Source organism: Rhipicephalus microplus, chromosome 7 (genome assembly GCF_043290135.1).
Source record: "Rhipicephalus microplus isolate Deutch F79 chromosome 7, USDA_Rmic, whole genome shotgun sequence".
In the NCBI taxonomy this organism is placed as follows: domain Eukaryota; kingdom Metazoa; phylum Arthropoda; class Arachnida; order Ixodida; family Ixodidae; genus Rhipicephalus; species Rhipicephalus microplus.
In genome coordinates this window covers 24,838,514-24,866,410 of record NC_134706.1, presented here as the reverse complement: position 1 = coordinate 24,866,410, position 27,897 = coordinate 24,838,514, and the positions used below count along the sequence as shown (strand labels likewise).

At 46.5% G+C, this 27,897-nt stretch overlaps 2 protein-coding genes across 2 annotated transcripts in view; both read left to right on the top strand.

Moving 5' to 3' along the window:
* LOC142767350 (uncharacterized) overlaps nt 1-11,786 on the top strand; it is a 40,596-nt gene extending 28,810 nt beyond the window's left edge. The window contains exons 6-10 of the mRNA XM_075868834.1: nt 4,472-4,578; nt 8,341-8,485; nt 9,061-9,237; nt 10,213-10,344; nt 11,527-11,786. Of these exons, the coding sequence (XP_075724949.1) occupies nt 4,472-4,578; nt 8,341-8,485; nt 9,061-9,237; nt 10,213-10,344; nt 11,527-11,739 (774 nt within the window). The 3' untranslated portion in view covers nt 11,740-11,786. The remainder of the gene's footprint in view (nt 1-4,471; nt 4,579-8,340; nt 8,486-9,060; nt 9,238-10,212; nt 10,345-11,526) is intronic.
* Nucleotides 11,787-18,663: 6,877 nt separating this feature from the next.
* LOC142767348 (uncharacterized) lies at nt 18,664-26,635 on the top strand. The gene is made up of 4 exons (XM_075868833.1): nt 18,664-18,819; nt 20,922-22,111; nt 22,662-23,182; nt 26,403-26,635. The coding sequence occupies exons 1-4, from the start codon at nt 18,710-18,712 to the stop codon at nt 26,553-26,555; spliced, it is 1,974 nt and encodes a 657-aa protein (XP_075724948.1). The 5' UTR covers nt 18,664-18,709; the 3' UTR covers nt 26,556-26,635.
* The last annotated feature ends 1,262 nt before the right edge of the window (nt 26,636-27,897 follow it).

The window sequence follows — 27,897 nt, the reverse complement described above, 5'->3', positions numbered from 1 at the left end:
TAAAAATAAATAATACTAAAAAGTACTCAGAAATGAAAATAAAGTTTAATAATACTAACACAATCCGTTCGGTTTACGTAGCATCGAATTCGTTTAGTTTCGCTATATTGACTAACTTGCGTGTGCGACTTCACGTATGTATAAATAAATTAATTGAGTAATTCAATTTCTGTGTTTCACGAAACGTCGCGGAGACACGTCAGTCGCCCAGGGCTCTCGTTGATTCCGTGGGTAAGTGATCTGAATTTCTTTATAAAGTATGACTCCCGCTGTTCGCGCTCCCGTGTGTTCTGGAAGCCGGATTGTAGGAGTATGACACTTACGCGTTCGAAAGAGTGACCAGGAAGATTGATATGTTTGGAGAACGGCAAATTGGGGAGGCCCTTTACGTGTGCCCTGTGGTTGTTGAAACGCAAACGGAACGCGGTTTCCGTGTGTCCAATATATTCCTGTTTGCACACCTCGCAGCGAATTTTGTATACCACATTGGCTGAGTCACAGTTAAGGTCGTCTTTAATTTTGTACACATAGTCTGAACAGGAGGCTTCGGCCGTATCTGTGGTCACCATGTGTGTGCACACCCTGCAGCGAGGTTTCCCGCACGGTCTACAGCCCTGATGGTGGTCGGATTTGTGTGTTTTCGCCCTGACCAGTAAGTCTCTCAGGTCTTTATTTCTTCGGTAAACCACCTCAGGTTTTTATTTCTTCGGACGCAAGAAGGCTGTTCTCAATTCCTGTGCGTGGGTGTCAAATTGCGTGATTTCAGAGCAAATTCTTCTGTATCTGTGGGCTTGAGAGTAAGGAACACCTGTTTTGCAGTGATGGGGGTGACTGCTATGGAAATGCAGATACTGTTGGCGGTCTGTTGGTTTTTTATACAGGGAAGTAGATATGGTGGTGCCACTGAGTGATACAGTGACATCCAGAAAGTGAACACTCTTCTGCGAATACGTGTGCGTGAATGTTATCGAAGGATGCACGGAGTTGAAACCGGAAATGAATTTGGAAAGATTATGTTCACTATCGGCCCACACGAAGAATATATCATCGAGGAAGCGTCGGTAAAATATAGGTTTGAATGGAGAATTTTCGAGGAAAGGAATCTCTAAAGAGGCCATGAAAATATTTGCGTAATTTGGGGCCATTTTGGTTCCCATGGCAGTTCCGTTTACTTGCAGATAATGATTTTGGTCGAATTCAAAGTTATTATGTTTAAGTACCAGATTTAGGAGCACCTCTAAAGCGCTTTCGTCGAATTCACTCGTCGATTTACTTTTTCCATAGGCGGCGACTGTGGCGGCGATTCCTTCGGTGTGGGGAATGTTTGTGTACAGTGATGAGACATCCATGGTGACCAAATAGCAATCTAGAGGTACCACAAGTTTTGAGACTTCTCGAAGGAAGTCGCTGGTATCTTTGATGTATGATGGGAATGATTGTGGGATGTGCCTAATCACGGAGTCAATGAAACTAGAAATTTTTTCAGTAGCAGTACCGTTGCTGGAAACTATGGGTCGGCCGGGATTGTTAGTCTTGTGAATTTTGGGTAGTAAATAGAAACGCCCGGGAGACGATTTGCCAGGTGACATCATTTTAAGCATAGGGTAGGTTATCTTCCCACTTTTACGTAATGATATTAGTGAGGCCTTTATAGTACTTTCATACTCCTCTGTCGGATCACAAGGGAGTTGTTTATAGAAATTTTCATCTGCCAGTTGGCGAAGCCCTTCTTTGATGTAGTCAGTCCTGTCGAGTACAACCACAGCACCACCCTTATCAGCTGGTTTAATAACGATGCTCTGGCTGTCACTTAAACTGCGCAAAGCCTCCCGCTCCTCTTTGGACAGATTGTTGCGAATGGGTCGGCGCTTTTCATATTCCCTGATTATATCACCCTGGACGGCTGAAATGTACATGTCTAGATATTTGTCTCGTTGTTCACCTGGAGTCCAAGATTTATCTGAAAATTGATTTTGTTGCGTGCTGCTTCGATCATGAAAATATTCTTTTAGACGCATGGTTCTGGCAAAGTTGTCCAAATCTTGGTAAAGTTTAAACTCATCAATTTTGCCAGAGGCGGGGCAGAAGGTTAGACCTTTTGATAGAAGCTTTGTTTGCGCAGGTGTCAAAGATTTGCCGGAAAGGTTAACCACATTGGTGACATCGGTGCTCTTTTGTGGAGATTGATGAGAGGTAACAGGTTGATCTGTATACGTTGTGGGAGGATTGCTGGCGGAGTATTTTAAAGTCGGCCACGCACCGTCTCGCCTCAATTTCATTGACCATTCAGGGCAAGAAGGACAAGAAGGATATTTTACCGACGCTTCCTCGATGATATATTCTTCGTGTGGGCCGATAGTGAACATAATCTTTCCAAATTCATTTCCGGTTTCAACTCCGTGCATCCTTCGATAACATTCACGCACACGTATTCGCAGAAGAGTGTTCACTTTCTGGATGTCACTGTATCACTCAGTGGCACCACCATATCTACTTCCCTGTATAAAAAACCAACAGACCGCCAACAGTATCTGCATTTCCATAGCAGTCACCCCCATCACTGCAAAACAGGTGTTCCTTACTCTCAAGCCCACAGATACAGAAGAATTTGCTCTGAAATCACGCAATTTGACACCCACGCACAGGAATTGAGAACAGCCTTCTTGCGTCAAAAGTACCCCGAAAAAATAATTGACAATGCAATTGAGCGCGCTCGCTCTTTGGACCGAGAATCAACAATGGGAGAAAAAGGTGGGAATAAAGATGATATAACTTCAGGGGCAAATCTAATCCTCACATACTGCGCCGCCGCCCCTCGGGTGAATTCTATACTAAACCGCCACTTCAACATACTTAAACAGAGTAGTCGCCTCTCTGCCATTTTTCAGACTCCGCCCAAGGTGGTTTACCGAAGAAATAAAAACCTGAGAGACTTACTGGTCAGGGCGAAAACACACAAATCCGACCACCATCAGGGCTGTAGACCGTGCGGGAAACCTCGCTGCAGGGTGTGCACACACATGGTGACCACAGATACGGCCGAAGCCTCCTGTTCAGACTATGTGTACAAAATTAAAGACGACCTTAACTGTGACTCAGCCAATGTGGTATACAAAATTCGCTGCGAGGTGTGCAAACAGGAATATATTGGACACACGGAAACCGCGTTCCGTTTGCGTTTCAACAACCACAGGGCACACGTAAAGGGCCTCCCCAATTTGCCGTTCTCCAAACATATCAATCTTCCTGGTCACTCTTTCGAACGCGTAAGTGTCATACTCCTACAATCCGGCTTCCAGAACACACGGGAGCGCGAACAGCGGGAGTCATACTTTATAAAGAAATTCAGATCACTTACCCACGGAATCAACGAGAGCCCTGGGCGACTGACGTGTCTCCGCGACGTTTCGTGAAACACAGAAATTGAATTACTCAATTAATTTATTTATACATACGTGAAGTCGCACACGCAAGTTAGTCAATATAGCGAAACTAAACGAATTCGATGCTACGTAAACCGAACGGATTGTGTTAGTATTATTAAACTTTATTTTCATTTCTGAGTACTTTTTAGTATTATTTATTTTTATATATTTTCATCCTTTACAAGAATACCCATTTATTTATTTTCAGTATGACTGGTTGTACATTTTTCTGCAAGAGAGGGCAGGTGGAGGGAGGGGGAGAGGGCACATTAGCTTTCCAACGTGGCCATTATATTCCGAAAGCTGGAGCGGGTCGTATGCTTCTTGTGTGTGTGTGTGTGTGTGGCCCGATGCCACGGGCCAGCCGCCGAACCACGTGAACTTAAACTCGATCCATGTGTGAGATGCGAGTAAGCGGCAACATGTTCCACATTTTTCCGTTTTTCTTGGTCGCCTCCGCTGGCGGCGCGTCTTACCTATACGCAGCAACAATGCCAGAATTACCCGCTCGTTTCCGGCGGCTCTCCGTCGCTCCTTTCTAGTTCCTCTCCTTCTTCTGCTTCTTGTTGTCTGTTGCTACCTCGTTCGCCCGCTTGTCTTTTTCTCTCTCTCTTTTTTTGGAGGGTCTTTAAACTGTGAGGGTGACCCTCTGCTACGGGAACTTGTATCATTTCACTTACATCCTCCGAAGAAGGCTGGTCCACCAGCCGAAACTGTTAGGATTAAATAAATATTTTATTGTTTTGTTTCCTATACTGCACTATTCTCGAAGTTTATAACTATATATATATATATATATATATATATATATATATATATATGTATATATATATATATATATATATATATATATATATATATATATATATATATATATATTTATATATATATATATATATATATATATATATATATATATATATATATATATATATATATATGGTGAAATTAAAGATTGATTGCCTGATGATGCGCGATACGAATGTATGCTGAAAACTCGCGCAGCTCTTCTGGATTTTCCGTCACTTTATGTTGCTCTGTTGCAGGAAATCAACCAACACACGCTGACGACCGCTGGATTCAAGCTCGGAACATTTTTGGGCATCTTCATGAGGGCAAACCAAACCTGCAGCGCCGTGGCCAGATATCTCCAGTACGTCTGTTTCAGTGCTGTTCTCTTTCGAAGCGCTGTCTGTTGCTGACGTTCTCAGCAAATTCACTAGGTCCCATACTGCATTCGCCTGAGACGACGTGAAGGCTAAAGCCACCGTGCTTTGTCCTTCTCAATCGTTGTATTGAACCCCCATGCAGCCCCCCCCCCCCCCCGGCAGTTTTTGCTCATAAAGGCCTGACCACATGCACCCGCCGCAGCTCGTCAGCGTGGGGCTTTCTGACGCGATGTCGTGCCCCCCTCTCTCTAGGAGAGAGAGAGGGAGAGAGATTGTATAGGAGAGAGGGAGAGAGAGATTGTATGGCTACGTGAAACTTGGCGCCCCCTGTTTCTATAAAGAGAGGGCGCGAAGGCCTGACTACATGCATCCGTTGCGCGCTGACGCGCCTCGACGGTTGCATGTGGTCAGGCATTTGCGAAGTATTTTCAGGGCCGCCTTCTGCGCACGCACACCGGGAACACTCCGGCGTCGCCACCTCGAAACATTTTCGGCCTCCGAAGTCTGCCGGTGGGCCATCTCGGAGACCATGAATACGAAAGTACGCCGAAGGTCCCACGCTGTCGCGTCGACCGGAAAGCCACCAAATTCGCTTTTCGCCATCGCCACTGGGGTGTATGCCGCACTAACTGCACCTATCGTGTGAAAGGACCATTTGGGCTTGCACCGACTGCAGGACCGGTCCACTTCTGACCAAGTGATGGTGGCACGAGATCACGTGACCACGTGCCGTCGTGGTATGTGTGACGTCACACTGATTTGAAATCATGATGCCACGTTACATTATCATGTGAGCCTGTAGTCGTCAACTCGAATGATGCATAAAGTAATCATGCGAGGACGTGACGTGGTGACGTGGTCACGCGGTGATAAGTTTTCTCATCGTGCATGTTGACGCCATCGTGGGATGCCAAAGCCGGTGGTGAATCCAGGCAGTCTTCGAAGCCGTTACCCAGAAACATGCACCCCTAGTATCGCCGGGAGTTGAGTAGTGCTAGAGCGAAAGCACTATATACGAGAACCTTCGAAACGTTGTGAATGTGGTCTATGTGGAAGCGGGGGAGTATCCAGATGGCCAACACATGGCACTGGTCGCTTCTAATCAAGCGGGCCACCTGCTTGCAAGCAGTTCCAATAAGTAAGAAAATACTGAAATTGCTGACGAAGCGGCCATGGCGTTGGCGCTTGCAGCTACATCAGCTAGTGTTATATTCAGTGATTCCAAAACCGCAATCCATAAGTTTGCTCATGGTAGGACCTCCAAAGAGGTGAGAAGAATTGTGACGGACTTTCACGGAGGAGCGCGGCTTCTATGTCTCATGGAAGCCCACTTATTTTTCCCTCCCGGGAAATGAAACCGCGCACACCCTAGCTCGACTGTTTGTGAGCCGAGCCGGTGCAGGAATGACGGGGAGCCCACGTGTGGAGAGAGAGCGCACAGTCTCGTACAAGGAGATCACCAAACACTACAGATTATGGAGGCAGCATCACCCTACATCACATTCGTCATTAAATAAACAGCACGTGACAACATGCATGCACCTATTACAAACGAGCACCCTCCCAAACCCAGTGGCTTAGTCATTGTTGTCCAGATGTCTACTCCAACAGATGTAAACTCTGTAGTCAGCGGTCGGACCTGAAACCCATTATCTAGGCTTGTCCTAACCTCGTGAAGGGGCCAAACACCAAATATTTGAACGCGCAGCAGTGGGAGACCGCGCTGCTTAGCTCTAACACCCAGGGCCAGCTATAAGTGACCAGGCAAGCCGAAGGTGCCGCTAGGGCGCAAGGACTCTTAGTTGTCATCTAGGTGAGAGGATGTAGTTCCTCTGAAGCTTGCCATTTCGATTAAAGTTGCTTATTTTCTCTTTCTTTCCTTCACAGATTCGTTTCTAAGCGTCCATTTCGTTCGGCTCGTTTCCAACAGAACTGCAATTCTATCAACGCCTTAACACACCCCCAGAGGGCGACCTTATCCCAGGTGTTGAATCAATAATGATGGACGTTAGTCGTTCAGATGGGTGCTCATATGGTGGGAACTTGCGCAGTTGACTCAGCAGCAACGTCGATGCATCTAAGTTAAGCAGTGCTATAGCTGTCAAACATCAATAGACAATGCACAAGCTCTTGTATATTATTGAACAGTAAACATCAAATTACTTCTCTGAGGCCACATTTTCCTTTCGTGTTTTACCGATTTTTGTGACGGACGGATCAACCATGTTTTTTCAAGAAGTTCGACAAGTAGCTGCAAAAGTGAGCATCCTCTTTCAAGTTGTCATACGATAGCTTAGGTTAGGTTAGGTTAGGCTCCATGCATTCATACAATAGGTAAATACGTATGTACGAGTACCAAGCCAAAACTCGCATAGAGCAGACTGATTGTATGTATGTATGTATGTATGTATGTATGTATGTATGTATGTATGTATGTATGTATGTATGTATGTATGTATGTATGTATGTATGTATGTATGTATGTATGTATGTATGTATGTATGTATGTATGTATGTATGTATGTATGTATGTATGTATGTATGTATGTATGTATGTATGTATGTATGTATGTATGTATGTATGTATGTATGTATGTATGTATGTATGTATGTATGTATGTATGTATGTATGTATGTATGTATGTATGTATGTGCATGTGTTCAAATATAAGGACCTTTAGGAGAGGCGGAGAGACAAAACTTTGTACAATAGAGCATGGCTGCTTGAAACTTAGGCAAAGGTGTTATTTAAAAAAATATATAAGCAGTTTCAATCGCGTCAATGTTTCGACTTGAGTGCGTAGGAATGTTTACGGCTGCATCGGACCAAAATAACCTGAGCACATCATAAATCGAACATCTACAGGGCACTGAGATTCGCCCCGAGATTTCGGCTTTCCGTCGTAAGCTTTTGGCTTTTTCTCACGGAAGAAGACTTTCCTGCATGCATTTTGGAGACCAAGTGGTGTGATGTGGAGGATGCCACACCCTTCGAGTAGAAACTGCTCCGTGACACCACCTGCTTTCTCACGTAATGGTGGCACCGTGGTCGGCCCGTCGTGCGTGGTTGCCGAACACGCATCCGTTCGTTTGTGAACTCCGTTAAGCGGATTCCGTTCAATGTATTCCGTACAGTGAATTCCGTAAAACGGATTCCATACAGTGGATTCCGTAATACATATTCCGTACAGCCAATTCCATAAAAGGTAAAAAGCTTCCGTTTTCCGCAAACATGGGTACGCTCAAAACAGCAGAACTTGGCGGTACAAAATGCGGAAGGTTGCATTATTTCACGCAAAGGTTGGAGCAGTAAAACACGGGCCCGTCGGCGGTCATACTACCCGTCAACCGAAATGTCCATAATTTCAAAATGCACGTCTTCATCATCGGGAGTACGTATTGTCATGTCGCCGCGAAGTTGCCCTCTATCACAGAAAAATGTCATGAAGCCAACAAAGTACGTTTGTTAAAGAGATGTTAAGGAAACTATTTGGTATCACCCGCGATTTCGCTGCTTCAATTACGGGGGTCAGACTATATACGATTACATCATTTTTAAAAGCGCTATTTAGAAAGCAAAAAAATAACCAGATAAAAATCGAGAGGTCAGAGAAGAGCACAAAAACTTGCCTCTAGCACGCAACAACTATTTTGGGTTACAGAGCTTACTAAAGCAAAACCAAAACACTATATATTTAGGGCCACTCTGAATAAGAAACACATGTCATCTTCTCGACTCTTTGCAGTACCATCTTCGCTCCTACAGGCGTTATCCTCTTGGGGCACTTGTCTTACGGCGATTTCTGGAGGCCCGATTGCGCGATAATGCCTCCCATCAACTTCGTGGATCCGCGCGTCGAGAAGCCCGGCATCAGCTACGGACACCGCATGGTGAGCTGCTCACCAAGTCTTAAAACAGCGTTGAGACAAATTATTCAGTCGTCCCTTTTTTGCGTCGAATGAAAGGTTTGAAGAGCCCTAAATCGTTCAAGCCCAGGCCTTTTAAGATTCGCTTCCTTCCCCTGCCATTACCGTAAAAAGTTCACAGCATATCCACAGAGTGAATGATGAAAAGGGGGGTATGTGTCTGTCTGTCTGTTTGTATGTCCGCTCGTATCACACTAGAGCACGCATCTGACGGACGAACATACAGACGGATGCTTCGCACCACTCATCATCATTTACTTACTCCGTGGATATCCTGTGAATTTTCGATATAACAGCGTCTATTTAATCGCCAAGTATAGAAATCCCCTCACCCCATCTTGTGATACTATTTCCAAGGACACGAACACGTAACACCATCTATTGAGCATTTTATAAAACTAACTAGCAGTGGCTACTACAACGTAATACGAGGGAATGACCCGCACGCTATGAGGAGCTTCAGCCCTGAAAAAAGATGTAATGCCCACGAAGCCACTGCAGTCGTTTTCACGTCAGCGTGTGGCCTCTTCTTTCGTCAGCGGGAGGCCATGCTCGCCTTGGCCTGCCTCGCGACCGAAGGCGTCCAGACCAGTCTTTACCTGTCCGTCACGATGCAAGGTCGCCGGTACAAGCTTAAGAACACGAGCAGGGTCCAGTCTCTGTTCTACACCGATTGCGGAAACGGCACCTACGAACAGCGTGTCTCGGCTCAGCAGGTGAGCGAACCACGTGATCTACTTTCAATACAATACACTCTCCCGGTCTATACGAACTTTACACCCGAATCTTGCTTACGGTTTGAGGAAGTAACCCGTGGTCACCAGTTTCTTTCAAATTTTCGAAGAAATTGTTTTTGATTAAGTGCTTACGGTGAACGAGAATGCTGTAGAGAGTGGAAGAAGATCAGAAAGGTAGGAAGGTTTACCCTGTAGGAGGTGTGAAGAAGTGATTCGCTTGCCCTTTAGTGATGCTCGCGTTCTCGGGTGAGCGCTCTCGCGTTTTTGAATTAGTTTCCCGCTTGGTCTCCATGACCAGAAAGGAACCTCCGTTTTTTGTGCAATGGCGCTTTGTCAATCCTTCCTCCTTTTCTTTTTCTTCAGCCTCACTGCCTTTTCCGAACCCTTTGCTGTATATTGTACTATGCACGAATATGCATTGTTCGTCCTCGCTTTTCTTCTTATAGCACTCAAAATGGCCAAAGGGCACCGTTCTTGAAAGTGCCGATCACGTCCCTGCAAGAACGGTTGCTCAGTGTGTTTTCATTGATATTTTCTGTGATCACTATGTGACAGCCGTTTCGTCCGTGAACGAGCCGGTTGCTCCATTCACGTATGTATCTGGGAACCGGAGTGCAACAAGCAGACGGACGCCCATCTGTCGTCAGGCGCAACGCTGTGCCAGCGGCCCTATTAATATTGCATTGCAGTTGCTACAATTGTTGAACGATTGCTTCATTTGAACGCATTTGCTGCAAGAAGTCTCGCTGTTCTGCGTATCGCACCACGAGAGATACGGCCGTATACCAAGTGGCTAGTGATGGCCACGCGCGCTTCAAAGCCACACCTTCTTACTGGCACATTCACTTCAGTTTGACTAGAATGGGATGGGAATAGTCGAGCGTTTGAGATAAAATATCACAGGGTCACCGAAAGCGGTCTTGTTGTTCAAACTTTGCGCTTGTTAAATTTCAGATATGCAACGACCCCAACTCGGGGTACAGCCGGAACATATATTACTCCAGGAAGTACAGGTCGCCGATCACTTATGACGATGGGGACGGCTATGCCATCACTTTCGAAAACATTGAATCCCTACGTGCAAAGGTGAGTGGAACGACGCATCTAGATAGCCAATAGAGCGGGGATTCCCGTTGTCGAACATAGATAATGGCGCGCATGATTTGAACATGATGTCGAGGTGGACTCAATAGTTGTTAACCCCTATGAAAGAAATCATTGTGTCAGCTGTCATATCGTGAGCACGAATAAAATATGCACCAGTGGCCTATCGGTAGCTTTTTGCGCAAACAAGCTGCCCTTCTGCGACAAAAATGCTGGGGTGATAATGTTGTCAGTAGAATCTGTAGAGAGGTGTGCAATTTTTTTCTCAAGTGTTCGGTATGGTTAGTGGGGAACATGCAAATTAAACGTTTCCTTGAGAGTCAGCGCTGCGTTTGTTCGCCTCGTTTTTGACGGTGTCCGCGCTGTTTCCTTCAATATTGTAGAGGAGACCTACTTCAAGTAGTTCGTATCTTGCCTTCTGTCCTGTTGCCGTATTTTTTTTAATGGACACCAAAGAGCAAAACGATTTTAAGCGTATTGGCAGAGTGCGATTCCGCAATCCAGAAAACATTATTTTTACCGCGACACAGCGCCTGGTAAGCGAGAGAACGCTTAAGATGAAAAGGCGGACGGAGACGCCACCCTGACATTGCCGCACCAAATACCGTGACGTCATAAAAATCGAAGGCGGCTACTGGGTCCTACGTAGCTTTCGAGAAATGAAAATGAAGTACATTGTCATGTGTGGGTGCCAGAGACCTATAGTGCACCAAGTGTCAGAAAAGTTCCTCCTGTCAAAGTAGCGAAGGTATGAAAAATAGACCTTTTCACTCAAGGCTCCCTGGGCACAGCCGTACTCCTCTCTGGGCTGTTTTTAGTGCGTGTATAGTGCGTGAGCCCCTAAAAAATTGCGCTGCCGAGGCTGTGACGTCGGTTTTTGTACGCTCTTGCGACAGCCCAGAAAGGAGGAAATCCCCCTCTTCGTGCATGCATTGTGCAATTTTACACGTCATGCACGGCTATTTGGCGCGAAAGGTAAACTTGCTTCTTCAACCTCGACTTTCTCCGCTCACAATGAACTTTTAATAGTGAAACGTAAGATGTTAGGGTTCTCATAGTACAGCCTGTCAATCTCAACAATACAGTTGTTTCCTTTTAGTGTACCTTGAAGTAGGAGAAATCAATATGTACTGCCTCAACATTCGCGGTCGCGTCTCGTCGCAGATATGCAGCTCCTGGTCTCTCGGAGCGATCGTCTTGCGTGTCGGCCTGGCTGTCTACGACGTCAACTACGACAGCAGGCACACCACGTGTGACGCCCTCAGGATCACCGGAACCTGGTCTCGGTTCCATTTCTTGATGAGGCTACGCGACTTCCTCCATCAGCCCACCCGATCCTCGAGCGATTTCGTGCGGGACTGCGATCGTGTCACGTGATGCGCGCGTGGGGCTGAGGCCGGCAATAAATTGATCGAAAACGTTAAGAGCTGCATTGGGTATAAAAAGCGGTTTCGAGCAGGGGCGGATACAGTCACCCAATTTAGGGGGGGGGGGGGTGTTGCTTGAATTACCACCGAAAATGGGGGGGGGGCATTGTCGTTAACTCTGTTTTTACCACCACAAAAACCCTGTAATGGCATAAATACTGTTAATGTGTGCTCGCAATTGTCCCACTCCTTTTGTCCTAACTGGTCACAGCAGGTGGACGGCAAGCACTGAAGGGAGAGAAAGGGGGTGCGACAGGATTTGGGGAAGGTAGGTGATTGCTCTTACCGCCCCCCCCCCTCTGGATTTGCCACTGGTTTCGAGACCTGGCGTGGCGCTGTGGTAGAATACTTGATTGCCACGCAAAAAGTGCTTGGGTTCACTTGCTGCTCGCCCTTACATTTATTATTTGAATTCGTGGAGTCAATGCTGAAAACGTCAAGTATAGTCTTAACCCTCTCGCATTTTGATGTAATTACCAACGTATGTTCTCACCGTTCCTGGGTGAGTGAATGAAACAACTTCGTTAAGTCCACGATAGACGCGAATTAACTCTGCTTCTCCCATAGCTGTGCCCACTCAGGGACGGTCAGGTTGAACCTGACCGCCCTCGTGCGGGCACTCTAGACGGCCAGGATTTCAGAGGTGAGGTCCCGAGCCTTAGTCAGCTTGTTCATTTCCTCTTGGTGTGAAGGGGGACTGGCAGAGGCAAAGCCCCACAGGACATGCTCGAAGTGTGCAGTGTGCCGTAGGGCATATTGTGTGCAGTTCCGTAGGGCACTGCACACAATATACCCCGAACTGCTTCGAACAAGAACGTACTCTAGTACGTTCTTGTTTGAAGCAGTCTGACAGTAACAGCTTGGACCCTGCACTGAGAGGAGTGTGGCTAAGATATAAACTGTCGATCATCTGTGCCGCATACCCGCATAATTCGCGCAGTGGTATGCGGATATGTGTCACATGTGTCAGAACGAAAGGATTTGACGACGTAAGCTACTGCATTTTCACATCCTCTTACCTCTCCATACCTATTTCGGTCGATACCACGTAAGGAAGTGATCACGTAAGGAAGTGATCACGAGGGCACCCTGACGCAGGCGGCCAGATGGATTGATGGACGGACGGATGGAAGGACAGATGTGTGAACCGCTCTCCAGGAAACCATGTGCTATATATCGTGTGCTGCTCGGGAATCAGCCGTTTTCATGTTGTCAGTATATTCTTTCATCGAGGTCATTTGTAGTTCCTCGTTGCCACATTTGATTGTTGTCTGGATATGAGCGTATTTCCCGTGCTGGTACCGGTGCTGAAACGCCAGTCATTATGCACGATGTCAACTACCAAGGTGCGCAATCGCGCCACTCCCACAGCCAGGTATAGCCGTTTCACAGCCGGTGAGTATGGAAGGAGAAAAAAAAAAGAAAGGAAGAACGTAGGAAGGAATAAAATAATTTGAAAAAAAAGAAAAACAGGAATGAAGAAAGAAAAAATTGAAAACATTGGCCCTGTATCTGCATGTTTCACTGCAAGTGTCGTCGAAAGGCGATAGTCTTGCATGTGGAGAAAGTGAATAAAACGTTTATTTGATGTTCGGCGCGAGAACATCAGTGAATTGTGTTCTGGAAGCGCTGCGTTTGAGAGTCTCGATCCGTGAAGCGAAGGCAAGCGAGTGCATCAAGACACGTTAGACACGAGCGCTACCTGGCAGTTATCTTCAAAAACGAACGAAGGTGTGAGCGTCCACGGAGAAAGATGCGCGCCTGTCTCGGAGGCAATAATGTGTAAAACGCAAAGCGACGGGCTAGTGCCACCACCGTGTCATCTTAGCAAAGCGTTGGAAATAGTTGCCTTTTTGAGCATCGCGTTGCACTGTCAACGCAGCGTGATAAACTCTACGGTCCTGAAAATTACTTATGTGTGTTTTATCTAATATAGACACATACAAAATATTGACCTGTTGTTATGATGCCTCAGATATGCGCAATACTCGTTTTTTAATTGACAATCTCAAAAGTATGAATGCTGGAACTTGAACAATATTTGTGGGTGCTGCGGATGGGCTTGGCCGTTTGGTGTATCGTGAAGGTAGACAAACAGACAAATGTACAGATAGACAGACAGAAAGACAGACCAATATTTTCGCGTCGAAGTACCCCAAGAAAGACTATCGTATTTAAAAGTAGTCTCCCAGGTGCGAATGCACAAAGCTTCACTTGACCATTTTTTCCGATAAGAAAAGCACTACTAAAGATTTATCATTGTGAGTCCTACGAACACACATACCGGACACCACTTACCGACAGTTGCCTTGTACAACTAGGATCTACATCAATTTAAGGCCAGTTTCATACCGCTTTTTTGCTGCAAGTAAAACCCATAGATTGATATGGGGGTTTAACGTCCCAAAACCACCATATGATTATGAGAGACGCCGTAGTGAAGGGCTCCGAAAATTTCGACCACCTGCGGTTCTTTAACGTGCACCCAAATTTGAGAACACGTGCCTACAACGTTTCCGCCTCCATCGGAAATGCAGCCGCCGCAGCCGGAATTCGATCCCGCGACCTGTGGATCAGCAGCCGAGTACCTTAGCCACTTGACAACCACGGCGGGGTGTAGTAAAACCCACCTAGAGGTGTAACATTGTGATTGAGATGTTATGGTTATCATAAAAATATTAAACAGATTACCATTAAGGAGGCACTCATTTGAAGAAAGTTATCAACCCATTTTAGTTACATAAGGTGAAAATAGAGCCGATTTAAAAAAAAGTTGTATAAGAGCTCCGCAGTCTTTAAAATGAGGTGTCTGCGCCTATGTATCGGCTCACGTGTGCTTTGCTTTTCCTTCCCTTTCCCCTTAAATCTTTGCGGCATATTTGGGGCACGTTTTTGTTTGGGGGGGGGGGGGAGGTGAAACTCTTTGTAGTCGAGGCTTGTCCGTTGGCGTTGTGCGCCGTAGCAGCCGCTGATGATGATGATGATGACGATGAAGTACAAGCGCGTTCCAGACGGCACATTTTCTTCTTGCCATGACGGCATAGCACACGCAAGGCCTCCACTACACCCCATGACAATGACGCTGATTACGATGAAGGTAATGACGATGATGATCACGGACTCCACGGCTTGTGGAGTAGATGACGTCTCGATATGTTCCAAGATGCATTTCGTATTACTGGAAACAACCAACAACCACCAGGAGAACGTGGCCGAACCTCGTCTTTGCGAACTTCAGACTAGATTCAATACTTAGAAGTACTTGTTGTTGGGCTAGTTGGTTCGTCATACGGAGGGGTGATTCTAGACGCCTAAAGCACCACGGGAAAAAAATAATCACAGAGAAAGAGCGTCAACTCGCAACTGATTTATTTGCAGGAGAAACGCAGGAAATATATAGCCGCACACGCATGTGCAGAGCACACTACTTCACCTAGTCACATGACCACAGACATAAACTGAAAACGTTCAACCAGCATATCTAATCAAGCAACGAAGTGCAAAAATCAAACTCAGACTTGCGCAAGACGACTGACGTGTCACTTATACACAAGTCACCTTTTTTTCTTTATCCAGAACGCTTCCATTATTTCACGAGCCAGGGCCCCCTCAGTAGATTCAATAAAATAGAGCATAATATATAGAGCAAAACGAAATTCACAACTCTCCACAACGTACCAGTTATTACCAATAAACATAAGTCTGTACACCGCTTAGCAATCATTTACATGCGTGGGTTGGGAATGTCATGGCTCATTTACGGTAACACCGAACGATCCCAGTGCATCGCCTTGCGTCACCATTCAATTCGTAGATACACCATCATTTTATTCTACGACGATGTATTAGCTTCGCGGCGTACTTGAAGCACACGAGACCTCGTAATAAAAAAATAATTTACTGGCACATGCCGCACAGGCTATACTGACACGGCGAACAGGCTACTAAACGCCACACAGGCCATACACTGCATATGCGTCTCTCCGAAAGTCGTCCTCTTCCTTCACTATCTGCAAAAAAGCTCGTGCATTTCTAACATTCGGCCATCCTGCGACTCTTAACATCCTCCTTAAGTCGCTCTTTGCCAAGTTAATTAGATAATTTGCGCATGCAGTCCTTCAGCCATCCTCCTTTACATGAAATACTTAACAAGGGACACATGAAAGAAACAAGATAAAGAAACAGAAACAGTACAAAAACAGCTATATTTATACGCTGGTACGTTAAGTTCATGGCACGCAGAAGTTCTGCCGTTCGTTGCGTCAAACGTTGAAGGCAATGTCAAAGCTTCCGACCATCTTGACTGGCTTGACCGTGAGGAAAGCCACAACATGCCAAATGCCAGTGTCCTTTTTCCTACACTTTCATTTCGACGCTTGGCCTGCCTCGGGCTTCGGCTTTTGGCCCGTCTCCAGCGAATTTTCCGACTGTTTTGCTCTTGCTCTGGCGTTACTCCCCACCTTAATGTCGTCTGGTTTTGTTGGCTTTGACTTGTTATCTTCCTTCAAATTGGTCCGGGGCTCTTCGTTCTCACTTCTTTCTCCTTTCTCGGGCACTTCTCAGCGATTCTTCCAGTAGCTTGTGTTGTGCAACCTTGCTGTCCGGCTGCTAATCGTTATCTGTCACATTTTGTTCGTTGGCCACTTTTTCATCTTCTTTCTTGTTCTTTCCTTCGGTTTTGTCGTCTTGGCTTGGCTGGCTGTTTAGCGTTTTGTCTTGCGCAACCTTGCTGTTCTCCTGCTTATCATTATGTGTCGCCTTTTATTCCTGGGCTGTTGTTTTGCCTGCTTCCTTCTTTTCTTCTTCATTGCCGTTTACTCTTAATTCTTTCTCTATTCGGGATTTTACCTTGCTGTCTTTTTCCGTAGCACCGGGTTGGGAGTTTGTCTTCTTTTCTTTACCACCACCTTCAGCTTCGTTTCTGTCTTTCGGCTATCCGTTGGCTCCGGCAGACGTCTTGGGCTTTTGTTCTTCGTCTATCTTCGCAGTCAGTGCCTTACTATCTTTGGAGTTCTCAGCGTGTGACGGGGTTCATTCGGAAAACAGGTTCACGTGTCTTCCGGGGGTGGCAGCAGGGGCGACTTCTTGTTCCAGTAGACACTGGGGGTCCCCAGCTTCCGCCGCAGCGCTTCCAGTTGAGAGTAGATGAGGGCCTTTCGCGTATACTCAGGAGCCATGGTGGACAAAGATGCGACGGAAACGTACCTAGAAATCCTCCAACGATGGGATTGGGAGCTCCTCGAATGGTACAGTCATTGACAGCTTCAACCAGTCGGGCCTTGGCAATTTCCAGCGTGTAGGCAGCTGACCACGAATCAAGTTTCGACGTTCGACAAACGTTTTCAATCCACTCGCACGCTGAAAGAGCGTCTTCGGAGCCGTCGAAGGGACTGATGTTGTGGCTCAAGTCGGGAATTACCTGGAACATTGGCTCTGGTTGACGTTGTGCCGCGCCGGCCACAATCAGTCGTTCCAGCAGCTTTGATAGCAGACGGCCCTTCTCTTCAAGTAGAAGGCCACGAACCGTGATCGCGTGTCCGTGGTTGGAGTCGGCGTCTCCACCACCAGTCAGGTTGATTTGTTCGTCCGTGCATTCCATTAGGATTGCGTTAACAGGCTTCATGGACTGAAGGAACTCACATTTTCTCTCCGTGGTGATTGGATGGTGATCCCACTTCTGAAGTATTACCTTCGCAGCATCGTCGAAGCGCATGAGACCTCGTCAAAAGAATATTGTACTCACACATGCCACACTGGCTATACTGGCATGCCACACAGACTACTAAACCCCACACAGGCCAAACTCTTGCTTGCTTGATCCTTCCATGTGGCTCTCACCCACTAAGGGGGATTGGCCAAGAAGCCGGCGGTTAACGTAAGTTAATACCTTAAGATTATCCAGGCTAGGAGAATAGGATTACTTTCTTTCGACTTGGAGGGATTATTTTGACACAATGTTAAAAAAAGTGAAAGAAACGAAATAATATAATTTTTGAATAACTGAGGTCTAACACTGCACGTGCGTCTCTCCAAACGTCGTCCTCTTCCTTCACTATCTACAAAAAGGTACGTGCATTTCTGACATATATCATCCACTTTGTGCAACCACCCAGCTATCATCATCACTCAATTCGAGCGTTGGATTGTCTGCCAGCACAGTGGACGGTTCACGCTCCTTTGTTTCCCGTCTGCCACGCCCTCGACAAAGCTTTGCACATTTCGAAAACATGACCTCGAGCGACCACTTGTGAACGTGATGCCTCAAAGGATTCGCTGACGGCACGGTAAGTGATGAGGGAGGGGAGCAGAGGAGAAAAAGAAATAACTTGGTGGAAATTACGTCTTCATAGTAGAAGACGTCATGTTACCTATATATTCGTGTTACCAGATGCATGAAAGTTTAGCCTATGGGAAACGTGACCTTGCAGGGCCAGCGTATTTGAAGACGCTCAATATTGTCGTAAAAGTGTGTGCCTTGAACGCAAACGAAGCTGATGCGTGTATGACGTTGATTGATTTTAGGCGGAGTACTGTGCTGGACCCAAAAACGAAATGAATTGAAGTAAACAACACCGACGGTTACAACAATATATTTACGCGTCCGATGCGTCATCGTCTTCTTTGCGTAATTTATTTAGGGGAAGAGAAGGCATTCGTATGTGACGCCACGGTGACATCACTGGCTTGACGTCATGATCATGTGATCTTTTTTAATCACTCTTGTTCATGCCGATAATCAAGCTTCCCGTAACATGGCGTATCTAAGGCTTATCTTCTGCAGCATCGTCTTCTACAGAGAACAATCTGTTCGTCACGGTTGCCTTCATATTTCTCGTCGCTCTTTTATAGACCACTCCCCCAAGGTGAGTGGGTGCCAGCTGTGGAAAGCGACAAGTATCTCAACTTGATTAAGAAGGAGCATGAATTCACATCACCGCGCAGGAAAGCACATAGACGATAGCTCAGCCAGCTGGGATTTGTTCAGCAGTGGTTCGGAAGGCGAAGGCTACGACGAGACTATATCAGCCAGGTGAGGCTCATTTTTGGCGCGCTGACGCTAACGGTGCTCATGCGCGTTCCAGACCCGGGTTTGTGGCATACGGGGAGTGCGCGTAACAGAAGATGTTGTTGATTTCGTGATTACACAAATATTGTCACGGGCTAAGTAGATGCCTGAGGATGCGTACGACGCTGGTGCAGTCCGAGCACGTTCCCGTTCAGCACTTCGTCGTCGTCATCCTCAGGCATCTACTTAGCCCGCGACAATATTTAAAGAAAGCTTGGTGATTCTTTCATCTTAAGTGCTGATGTTACAGCTTGTTGAGTTTCTTGCTTCTAAGCTCGTTCAGTCCGTTGCCCAGCATAAACAAAACAAAACACATTTCAGTCCCGCATTGTGCCATTTTATTGATTTATTGATGTATGATATTTGGGGTTTAAGGTCCCAAAACCACCACATGATTATCAGAGACGCCGTAGTAGAGGGCTCTGAAAATATCGACCATCTGTGGTTCTTTGGGTTCTTTAACGTACACTCAAATATGAGTGCACTTTTCTACTCCATCGAAAATGCAGCCACCACAGCTGGGGTTTGATCCCATGACCCGTGGGTCAGCAGCCGAGTACCTTAGCCCCTAGACCACTTGTGACATTTCCTTGATGATCGGCTTGAAGACTACATGTCTGTCATGACGATGTACAAAAGTACTGAGATACTTTTGAAGTGTGCCTATTTCGGGGAGCTTTATCAATACCTTAGGGTGGCGCAGATGACCCTGGATGCCTTAAATGTACGCGCACCTTATCAACTGATCTGTGCAGAGGCCTTTACTAAAGATTAGATACAGCCATTCTCGTGCTAGCTTCCTTTTCGCTGAATTTCGAAAAAAAAAAAAGTTGCTTGGAAGCACTTCCCGTACAAGATAATCTATTCCTCATCATCGTTGCTGTCATCACTTTAATATAAGGGAGAGGACCTCCAGCTCACAAAATTCAGAGCTTATACGTTTAGAACGTTGGTTAAACTCGCAGTTCTTGCTTTATAGTTAAAATTTTGATGTGCCGAACTGTGATCACGTTCTGTATCATAATCAGATTTTCTGAAATCAGTGTTCCGTTATGTTTGAAATACAATTGTTATTACTTTGCTTTAAAATGCAAGAGAAATATTTTCGCGATGCGGACTCAGATGCACTGCTATTCTGCTGATTAATAGATGCATTATGCTACAGCTTATGCTGTTAAACTATTACGTTCGTAACGTACAACAATCTAGAACCCAGCGGCACGTGTATTTGCTAGTCTTTTGCCATATCATCCGTGTTGATCTTATATGGTACACTGCTGCGAGAAATTTTCAGGTGTTGTTTCCTGCAAACAAGTGGCAGTAGAACTGTGATCTGGGTCACTTTTTCTTTTATGTGTTTCGTCTAAGTGTAATGTGGCACATACCGATGACACACCAGGCCCGTGTTTGCACCACCACCGAAGTATTTTTTTTCGCCATTGCATACAGAGCAAAAAATGGCCACTTTAAAAAGCTTCCCCCCCCTTCCCCTCCGTACAAAAAGTTTTCGCTACGCCCCTGGCCCGTACACTAGGTGAACTAACAACTGTGGTTCGCCCCACCGCAGTGGCCTAGCAGCTAGGGTACTCGGCTGCTGAGCTGCAGGTCGTGGGATTGAATCCTGGCCGCGGCGGCTGCATTTTCAATGGAAACGGAAATGCTGTGGGCCCGCGTTCTCAGAATCGGGTGCACGTTGACGAACCCCAGGTGGTCGAAATTTTCGGTGCCCTCCACTGCGACGTCTCTCATAATCATATGGTGGTTTTGGGATGTTAACCCCCCCCTCGCTGTCAATCAATAACTGCGGTTCATTCAGAAAAAATCACCACCAATGGAAAGGAGACAGGCATGCGCAGTTTGAGAGCATAAGGGCTATTCATCGGGGACGAGATTCACATAACTGAGCTAATGTAAGTACTTCAGTATGATAAGAAGCTCAGCTTTTTGTGCATCAGCGAGAGAGATACAGTCTGCTGTAACAGTTATCTCCTTCTATGTAGATATGAGGAATCCTGAAAATTGACAAGTCAAAATAAATGAGTGTTCTTCAAATCTCTTTGTTCCAGCATACATAGAGATGTGGATGCGTGGGAGTCAGCGCAGGCTCGGCTTTCCCGGTCTGCGGACGTCCCACGGCGTGCCGTTAGGATCGACAAAGGCCTATCTGGCAGCACCTACACGGGAAGACCTCTCGCTCGACAAAGGAGAAGTCCGGCTGGTACCCGACCGCGGGACGGGACGCGAGCCGCAACCGTTACTTCTCGCACAAGAGACCACGCTCCCACAACAGGTGACCGTACGGTCTTCGTTTCGTGTTCTAACCAACGGGAAAAGGCGAGCCATTCGTCGTCATCAAGGCTTCATCGTTCTGGGCGTAACTCGGAGCGTGACGTCATGCCTCGCACCAACCTGAAGCGTTCTCCCGCGACGTCCACTATTCCTGGAGCCGGTACGGGTGCAGGCGCTTCGACGAAGTTGAATACTTTGTCTATATTGTCGTCGACGCAGAATGTAAGCACCGAGACCACCGACTCCCCGCCACGCCAGTCCCAGAGTGTGCACTTCTCCAAGACCGACGACAATCGGAAGTACAAAAACAAGGAAATCGAGATAAAAGTCCCATCGAGAGCTGTCATACCTACGTCAACAAGGAGCTTCATTCCTGGGGACCAAGAGTCGTTTGACGAGAGTTCTTCGTCCAGCAGCTCGAGCTCTTCAGAGTTCAAGGGGAAGAAAACAAGAACCCGCGCGAAAGGTGGAAGCAAGGGGTCCTCTAAAACTAGGTCACGGGCAGCACTGCCAGGGAGCCGAGGCGTTCATTCGATAAACGCTCGAAAAGCCTCGAGTAAACCAAGTCCTCGGAAAACTGTTGGTCGGGAGCGCAGATCCACGGACACTGCTCGTTACCCGTCCCGAAAAGGTTCAAGCGACGAGGCTAGCAGCTCGGGAGGCATGTCTTCGACATTTTCGTCCACAACCAGTTGCACTTCTACCGAAGAGAGTCGTGATGACGGCGTTGTTGAAGCCAAGGAGGTGACCCTAACACCAAGTTCCGAGAAGCTGCAGAGGACTACAGCTGTGCAGACCGAAGAGTCTTCGGCCTCGCGTCCGGTGTGCGTTTCCAGGGCGAGCCAGACGGACGTCCAGAAGCCGGCAAAGCGTGCGGTCAGCCGAACGGCACCGTCGAAACGCACTGGGTCCAGCCGAACTCCCGCGAAGATTTCAGGCGTTCAGTCGGGGAAGACGACCTTGGAAGGTGCGTACAAAGGTTCCCATAGTGACGGAAAAACACAGTTTTTGCAGAAACATCTACACATATCAATTGAATTTTTGAATTTGTTTTTGCAGTTCAGTGTGGTGGTTCGGTATGCTGAATGGCAAATTACATCCAGTTGAGATAGTTTATAAGACTCATGGCAGACAAGGTTTTTCGGGTGTGATTGCAAGAAAAAAGCGTATCAAGCACAAACATGTTTTTTTGTTTAGTTGCGCTTTTATTGCCATGTTTTACACGCATGCGCACATTTCAAACTACGGGGTTCCAAATTCGTCCATCTCTGTGATAGCGAGAAATAAGGCACTAGAGGTGCGTGACCCAGATTTCGTTGCACGTTAAAAGCGCTAAATGCTCGAAATTTCTGGAGCCCCGCACTAGGGTGTACCTGACAGCCATGTTGCAGTTTCGGGAAGCAAAAATTGCAATTATTTTAAGTCTAACAAAGAATGGAAGTGGGGATTCATTCTTTTCGAAGTGAATGTGCCTACTCTGCACGTGCTTACTCATGGTTCAATGATCGTAATTGCAGACGCTGATATAAGCACCAGGGATGGCACTTCGGGAAAGGTGCCATTCCCCACGTCTTCAGCAGAGGCGACACGGCGTCGCCAACAGCAGGGAACTGCTCCGTCTAGCCCGACGACGCCTTCTATAGAACGAGTATCTAGCATCGAACCGTCGACCAGCGTTGTGTCCAATGACGTACACAGTTCTACGGGTTTCGTGGACAGACCCGAAAGCGCTGGCGTCGTGGATAGTTCCGAAGAAGTCGCAGCACTAAGATGCTCTTCTCCGGCAATCTCTGGGCGACCACGATTCACTAAGGAAGTCGCTCACATCGAAGAAGGACTGTTGCCCCCGGGACAAATTCTTGTCGAGTCTCCAGTGGCGAACGTTCCTGGTGGTCTGAAAGAGGATGCTGCTGTTAGCGAAACACCGGCACCGCGATTCAATTCCACCTCAAAGACCACAGGCCTATATAGAAGCATCGAGGATGTTGTTGGAACATCCGATGAACACCGTGGCCACCAGAGTGATGTCACGCCGAAGGTGAGTTTTGTACATCAGCAATTCGAATCGTACAGCATGCATGAAAGCATCTCCAAATTACACTTTCAACTTGATGTGATACAATGAGAGAAAAAAAGAACGAATTGTTTACTGAAGCAAATACCCAGTGCATATTGCCAGTTTTAGATACCGAGTTAAAACGTGGAGAATGAGTAAACTTCATTAAAAGCGGAAGACTTCACAGCATGCAGTAGAACGTCAAATTATATGAGTGCCTAAATACCCTGTGTCATTCTTATCAATCTTATTGTGAAGAAAGCTCGCATATAGGGAGCCGACACGTCAAAAAACACCACCTGTTTTTGGTTAGCGTTCACAGTCTGCATTTCTCCTGCCAGATGGCTAATTTAATAGAAATGAAACTTTCGAACTCATATCTTGAATTAGCAGAAATAAAGAAGTTTGGAAAGCAGATTACGTATCACATAGATGGCTAAGCCAAACTAAGAATTTACTGAAATATTGCAGTTTGCGAATAACTTCCATATTGTTATTAGTACAATTATTCTAGGCCGCAAATAGTAATGTTGAATAGGGGTACGGTGAAACTCAGCAGCATAGCTTAAAGTTATATCACGAAGGTAAAATATATGCCTTCCGACAAAATTCCCCCAGGGTGCCGTTATAATGCCTTCTGAGCATTGGTACATAAGCCTAAACCCACGAAAACACACTGCTGGGTCAGAAACGACAGCCTTTCTACTTCCGTGCCCGGTTCAGAAAACCATTGCTTGTCTCTACTAAATGGTGAATATATCTCGCACATAAAACAGCATTGAACTACTCGTTTTCTGTTGTATAACAGCCTCTTTGTGACTGTTTATGTGCCCATTATTGTGTCGTCATGTGCTCGTCATTCCTATTGCACTATGGGCGTACCACAGTTATATGCTGCTGCAGGGATGCATATTGCTGAACGTAGTGTGAGAGGCAGATTGGTTCGTCAATAGCGATAAAAGCGTGGTAGCTCGATCATTTACGACTCCTTACTCACCCATGCACTAATGAACCAAAAGGACTCAATATTGCGCCTAGAATACCCGCTTTGCTGAGTTGCTGCCAATTTCTAGCGGCAGTTGCGGCTGAAAATTGTAAGCGAGGTGCCTTTGAGGGGATAGCTCTGCTGTTTCTTTTCACTACCTCTCCTAATAAGAACACAGAATACAACTTTGAAGCCGCATTGAACATTAATAATTAGCCAAGGTAAACTTCCTCGTCGCACGTGCGTTGTGATAGCGGCGGACTTCTGCAGTGTCACGCACCCTTCTCCGTCATTCAGCGGAAGCCGCAAGTACATAGGCTGGTGCACGTGCCTCGAGACCTCAACCACCTCAACTCCAGTCGCGTTAGTCCCGCACAGGAAGTACAAAGAGAAATGCGGACAGATGTGGACAGAGTGCCCGCTGGTAGTCGCGCGGGCGCTCTGAAGAGTGGCTCTAGCGGTGCCGGAACTTTAGCGACATCGCTGCAACATGCCTTTCAGGGTCCGTGCTGCTATGGCTCATCAAGGTTGGCTTTACCGCACTGAAGCACGTCGTCTTTTTTTTCCCTTCCTCTGTCCTCAGCTGACCAAGCCTGCTGGGCATATGAAACCGCCGTCTGATGTCCAACAAGAAACGCTGAGTGATGATACGTAGGGGTCGACAGTGCCACAAAGTGAAGGCTCCCTTAGTGATTTGAGTTATCTGCGACTGCGCCTAACATGGCAGAGTGAGCTTGAAAAAGTATGAAGGTGATGCCATCATTTTTACCGTAACTGCAGCTCTTGAAGACAAACAAGAATAGAACATTAGATTTGTCACGAGCTTGCTTGAAGGAGTACTGACACGTTTTTGAGGTATTGCAAGAGGAACATTTTTCGATGTGTGTGTGTGTGCGTGTGTGTGTGTGTGTGTGTGTGCGTGCGTGCGTGCGTGCGTGTGTTGTCATTCTCGTTGTGCAAAAGGCAGTCCATTTGACTCCTGGTGACGACACAGGAGGTTCCACGGAGCTCGCCCCCAAAGTTGAACCCGGCAAAACAGTAGCAACCGAACTAATACCATCTGCCAGCTATCTCGGCGCAGGTGTGAGTGTTCTTTTATAAAGTCAAAGCTACACTGCTGTTTCTCATGTTCGTTCACCTCTTCGAAAATACCTTGATTCCAGTGGATCGCAAGTTCGTAAGGTCACGGTGTTAGAAAATACTTCTAACACTGTGCGTAAGGCCTAGCGTTAAACCACGTGATCTCCTTCAGAGGACAATCAGAGCTTCAGTACCCAGGGACCAAGTGGTGTGCTTAATTGATTGATTTGTTGAGTTTAACGTCCCAAAACCACCATATGATTATGAGAGACGCCGTAGTAGAGAGCTCCGGAAATTTCGACCACCTGGGGTTCTTAAACGTGCACCCAAATCTGAACACACGGGCCTACAACATTTCCGCGTCAGGTGGAATGCTTAGTTTTGCTAAAGCAGGCATACATATCGCCAGTGATAAGTGGGCTAATAAAGACTATACCCCTGCAGCCAATTGTTTCGTGTACACAATCTTATTATGTAAGCAGGCCTAATATAATAATGTGATGCGATGATATCCAAAGAAAACCATCGTAGCCCTCTAGTGCCTAATTGCAGTACAACATGAAGGAATCTTCCAAGAACTTCTTTTACCTGGTAAGTTAGGCGAAAAAGAACAAAAATGTATCAGTGATGCAGTGCTATAAGGGTGTGAACTTTTTGCGCGCTACAAAGAAACAAAGCCGAACAGTAACACGTCATCCAAATTATTTTCCACTGCAGACCTTGCTTTAAAAGTGTCCTTTGGAAACATTTGAACCGACTAGACCGTGAGTTCCTAAAGTCGTATGTTTAGAAAGTTTTCAACAGCTTCATGTCAGAAACTACTCTGGGAAATGTACATTGTCAAGGAAACCTGAAATCTTGCTTTTATATTCAAGATCATGTCACCTTGACGTTAGTTCTAGTAGAGGTTAATAACGTACACGGATTATCCAGAATATTGTGCTAGTGATTGGTGCCACCATGAGAACTATCACGTGGTGAACTTAGCAAGTTTGCAGTGCGTATGAACACAACAGCAATGTTACCACGATTTTTATTTTAGCATTGCACGCACGTTGGTATGGAACAGGCAACACACCTTCAGAACTGCTATGTTGCTGTATTGTTTTTTAATTTGTTCTTTGTTACATACCCCAGGTATTCATACCGCCATCGATGCCCACGGAGAACAGCGTGAAGGTGCACTCCCTGACGCGGCCCACTGAAGATGCAAAAGGCCTTACACCAGGACCGAATTCCCATTCTGCACCTGAGTGGTCGGTCGTCCCTGAGCAAAGAGGGGTATGCTGAAGTTGGGTATTCCGTTAAGAGTATCTTCGTGACATGTTTAACACTAGCAGTGAAACGCTGAGCTAACTTTTTTCACTATACCGCACTAATAAACGTTGCAACCAAAGAACCGGAGATGGAATAGTAACTACAAAAAGCCCAGAATCAGGTGATGAGGCCTAGGAAGCCATTATTTTGTATAGCGCATATATAATAAATATGAAGAAAAACAAGAATGTTGCATGCTGGTCCTCTTTGCGTGCTCGTCATTCTGCTTACGAAGGTGGTTAATGTGGCAGACAAGTCCTGCATAAATTGATTTCGCGTGTACAAAATCCGCTGGCCAGCTAATTGTTTGAGGACCATGGTAAGTTTGAGTTCTGTCGACGTTCTGTCACGCTGTTTGAACTTATCATGATCAGCTTCACAAACCCTCTGATTTTCTTTTATACTATGTCTGCATATATATAAGTGCTAGAAAGTCAATACAACTTTTCTTTGACTTGTTACTCTGTCATTCTTGCCACGTAGTGTTGAAATACGGTCCACGCATGAAAATAATTAGTATGTCTTTATGTACTAGGGAGGGAAGGACTCGTAGACTTATCAATAATTGTCTTAATTGGCCCCCAACTTATATAGGGGACAGAACAAGTCTAGGTGTTCAAGTCATATGGTCGACCATAGTAACGGTCAACTATAGATGGACGTAAATTGACCTTTAGAGTGTCTGAAACGAGCATAGGAGCTGCGTGCTCATGCTTACACTATAGTCGCCACGTGCTCACGAGGTGTCAACGAAGCATTAGCGCGCAGCACATTATTCTCACGCAACGACCGACAGGAGGCGCCCATGGAATCGCCAATACCGGAAGTGACGAGGGGCCACCTCTGGCAGCCCATGATCCTGTGCTCGGCGGCGGGTGCCATGATACTCCTGCCTCTGGCGTTCGTGCTGATACCTTTGATGGGCTCAGTGGCTGCTGGTGCCAAGCGGCATGCCGCCCCACGTTCCCCCCAGAATGGCACGGACGGAAAAGTCGCGTCCGTTGATCAGCAGGCAAGTGAAAAAAAGTTGGTGATGCTTTAAGCCGGGCGTCTTATAAACAAGCGGTGGTGCTCATATAGGGATGTATTCTTTTAGCATGGTCCGTCACGTGGTACAGCGTTTACGGTGTTCGGCTGCTGACGAGAAGGATGCGGGTTCGATTACGGATGTGGCGGTCACACTCCAGTTGGAGGCAAAAATTAAAGGGCTCGTGTACTGCGTAGTGTGAGTGCATGTTAAAGAATACCGGATGGTGCGAATTTCCGGAGCCCTCGACGACGGCGTTCTCCGTGACCATATAGCGGTTATGGCATG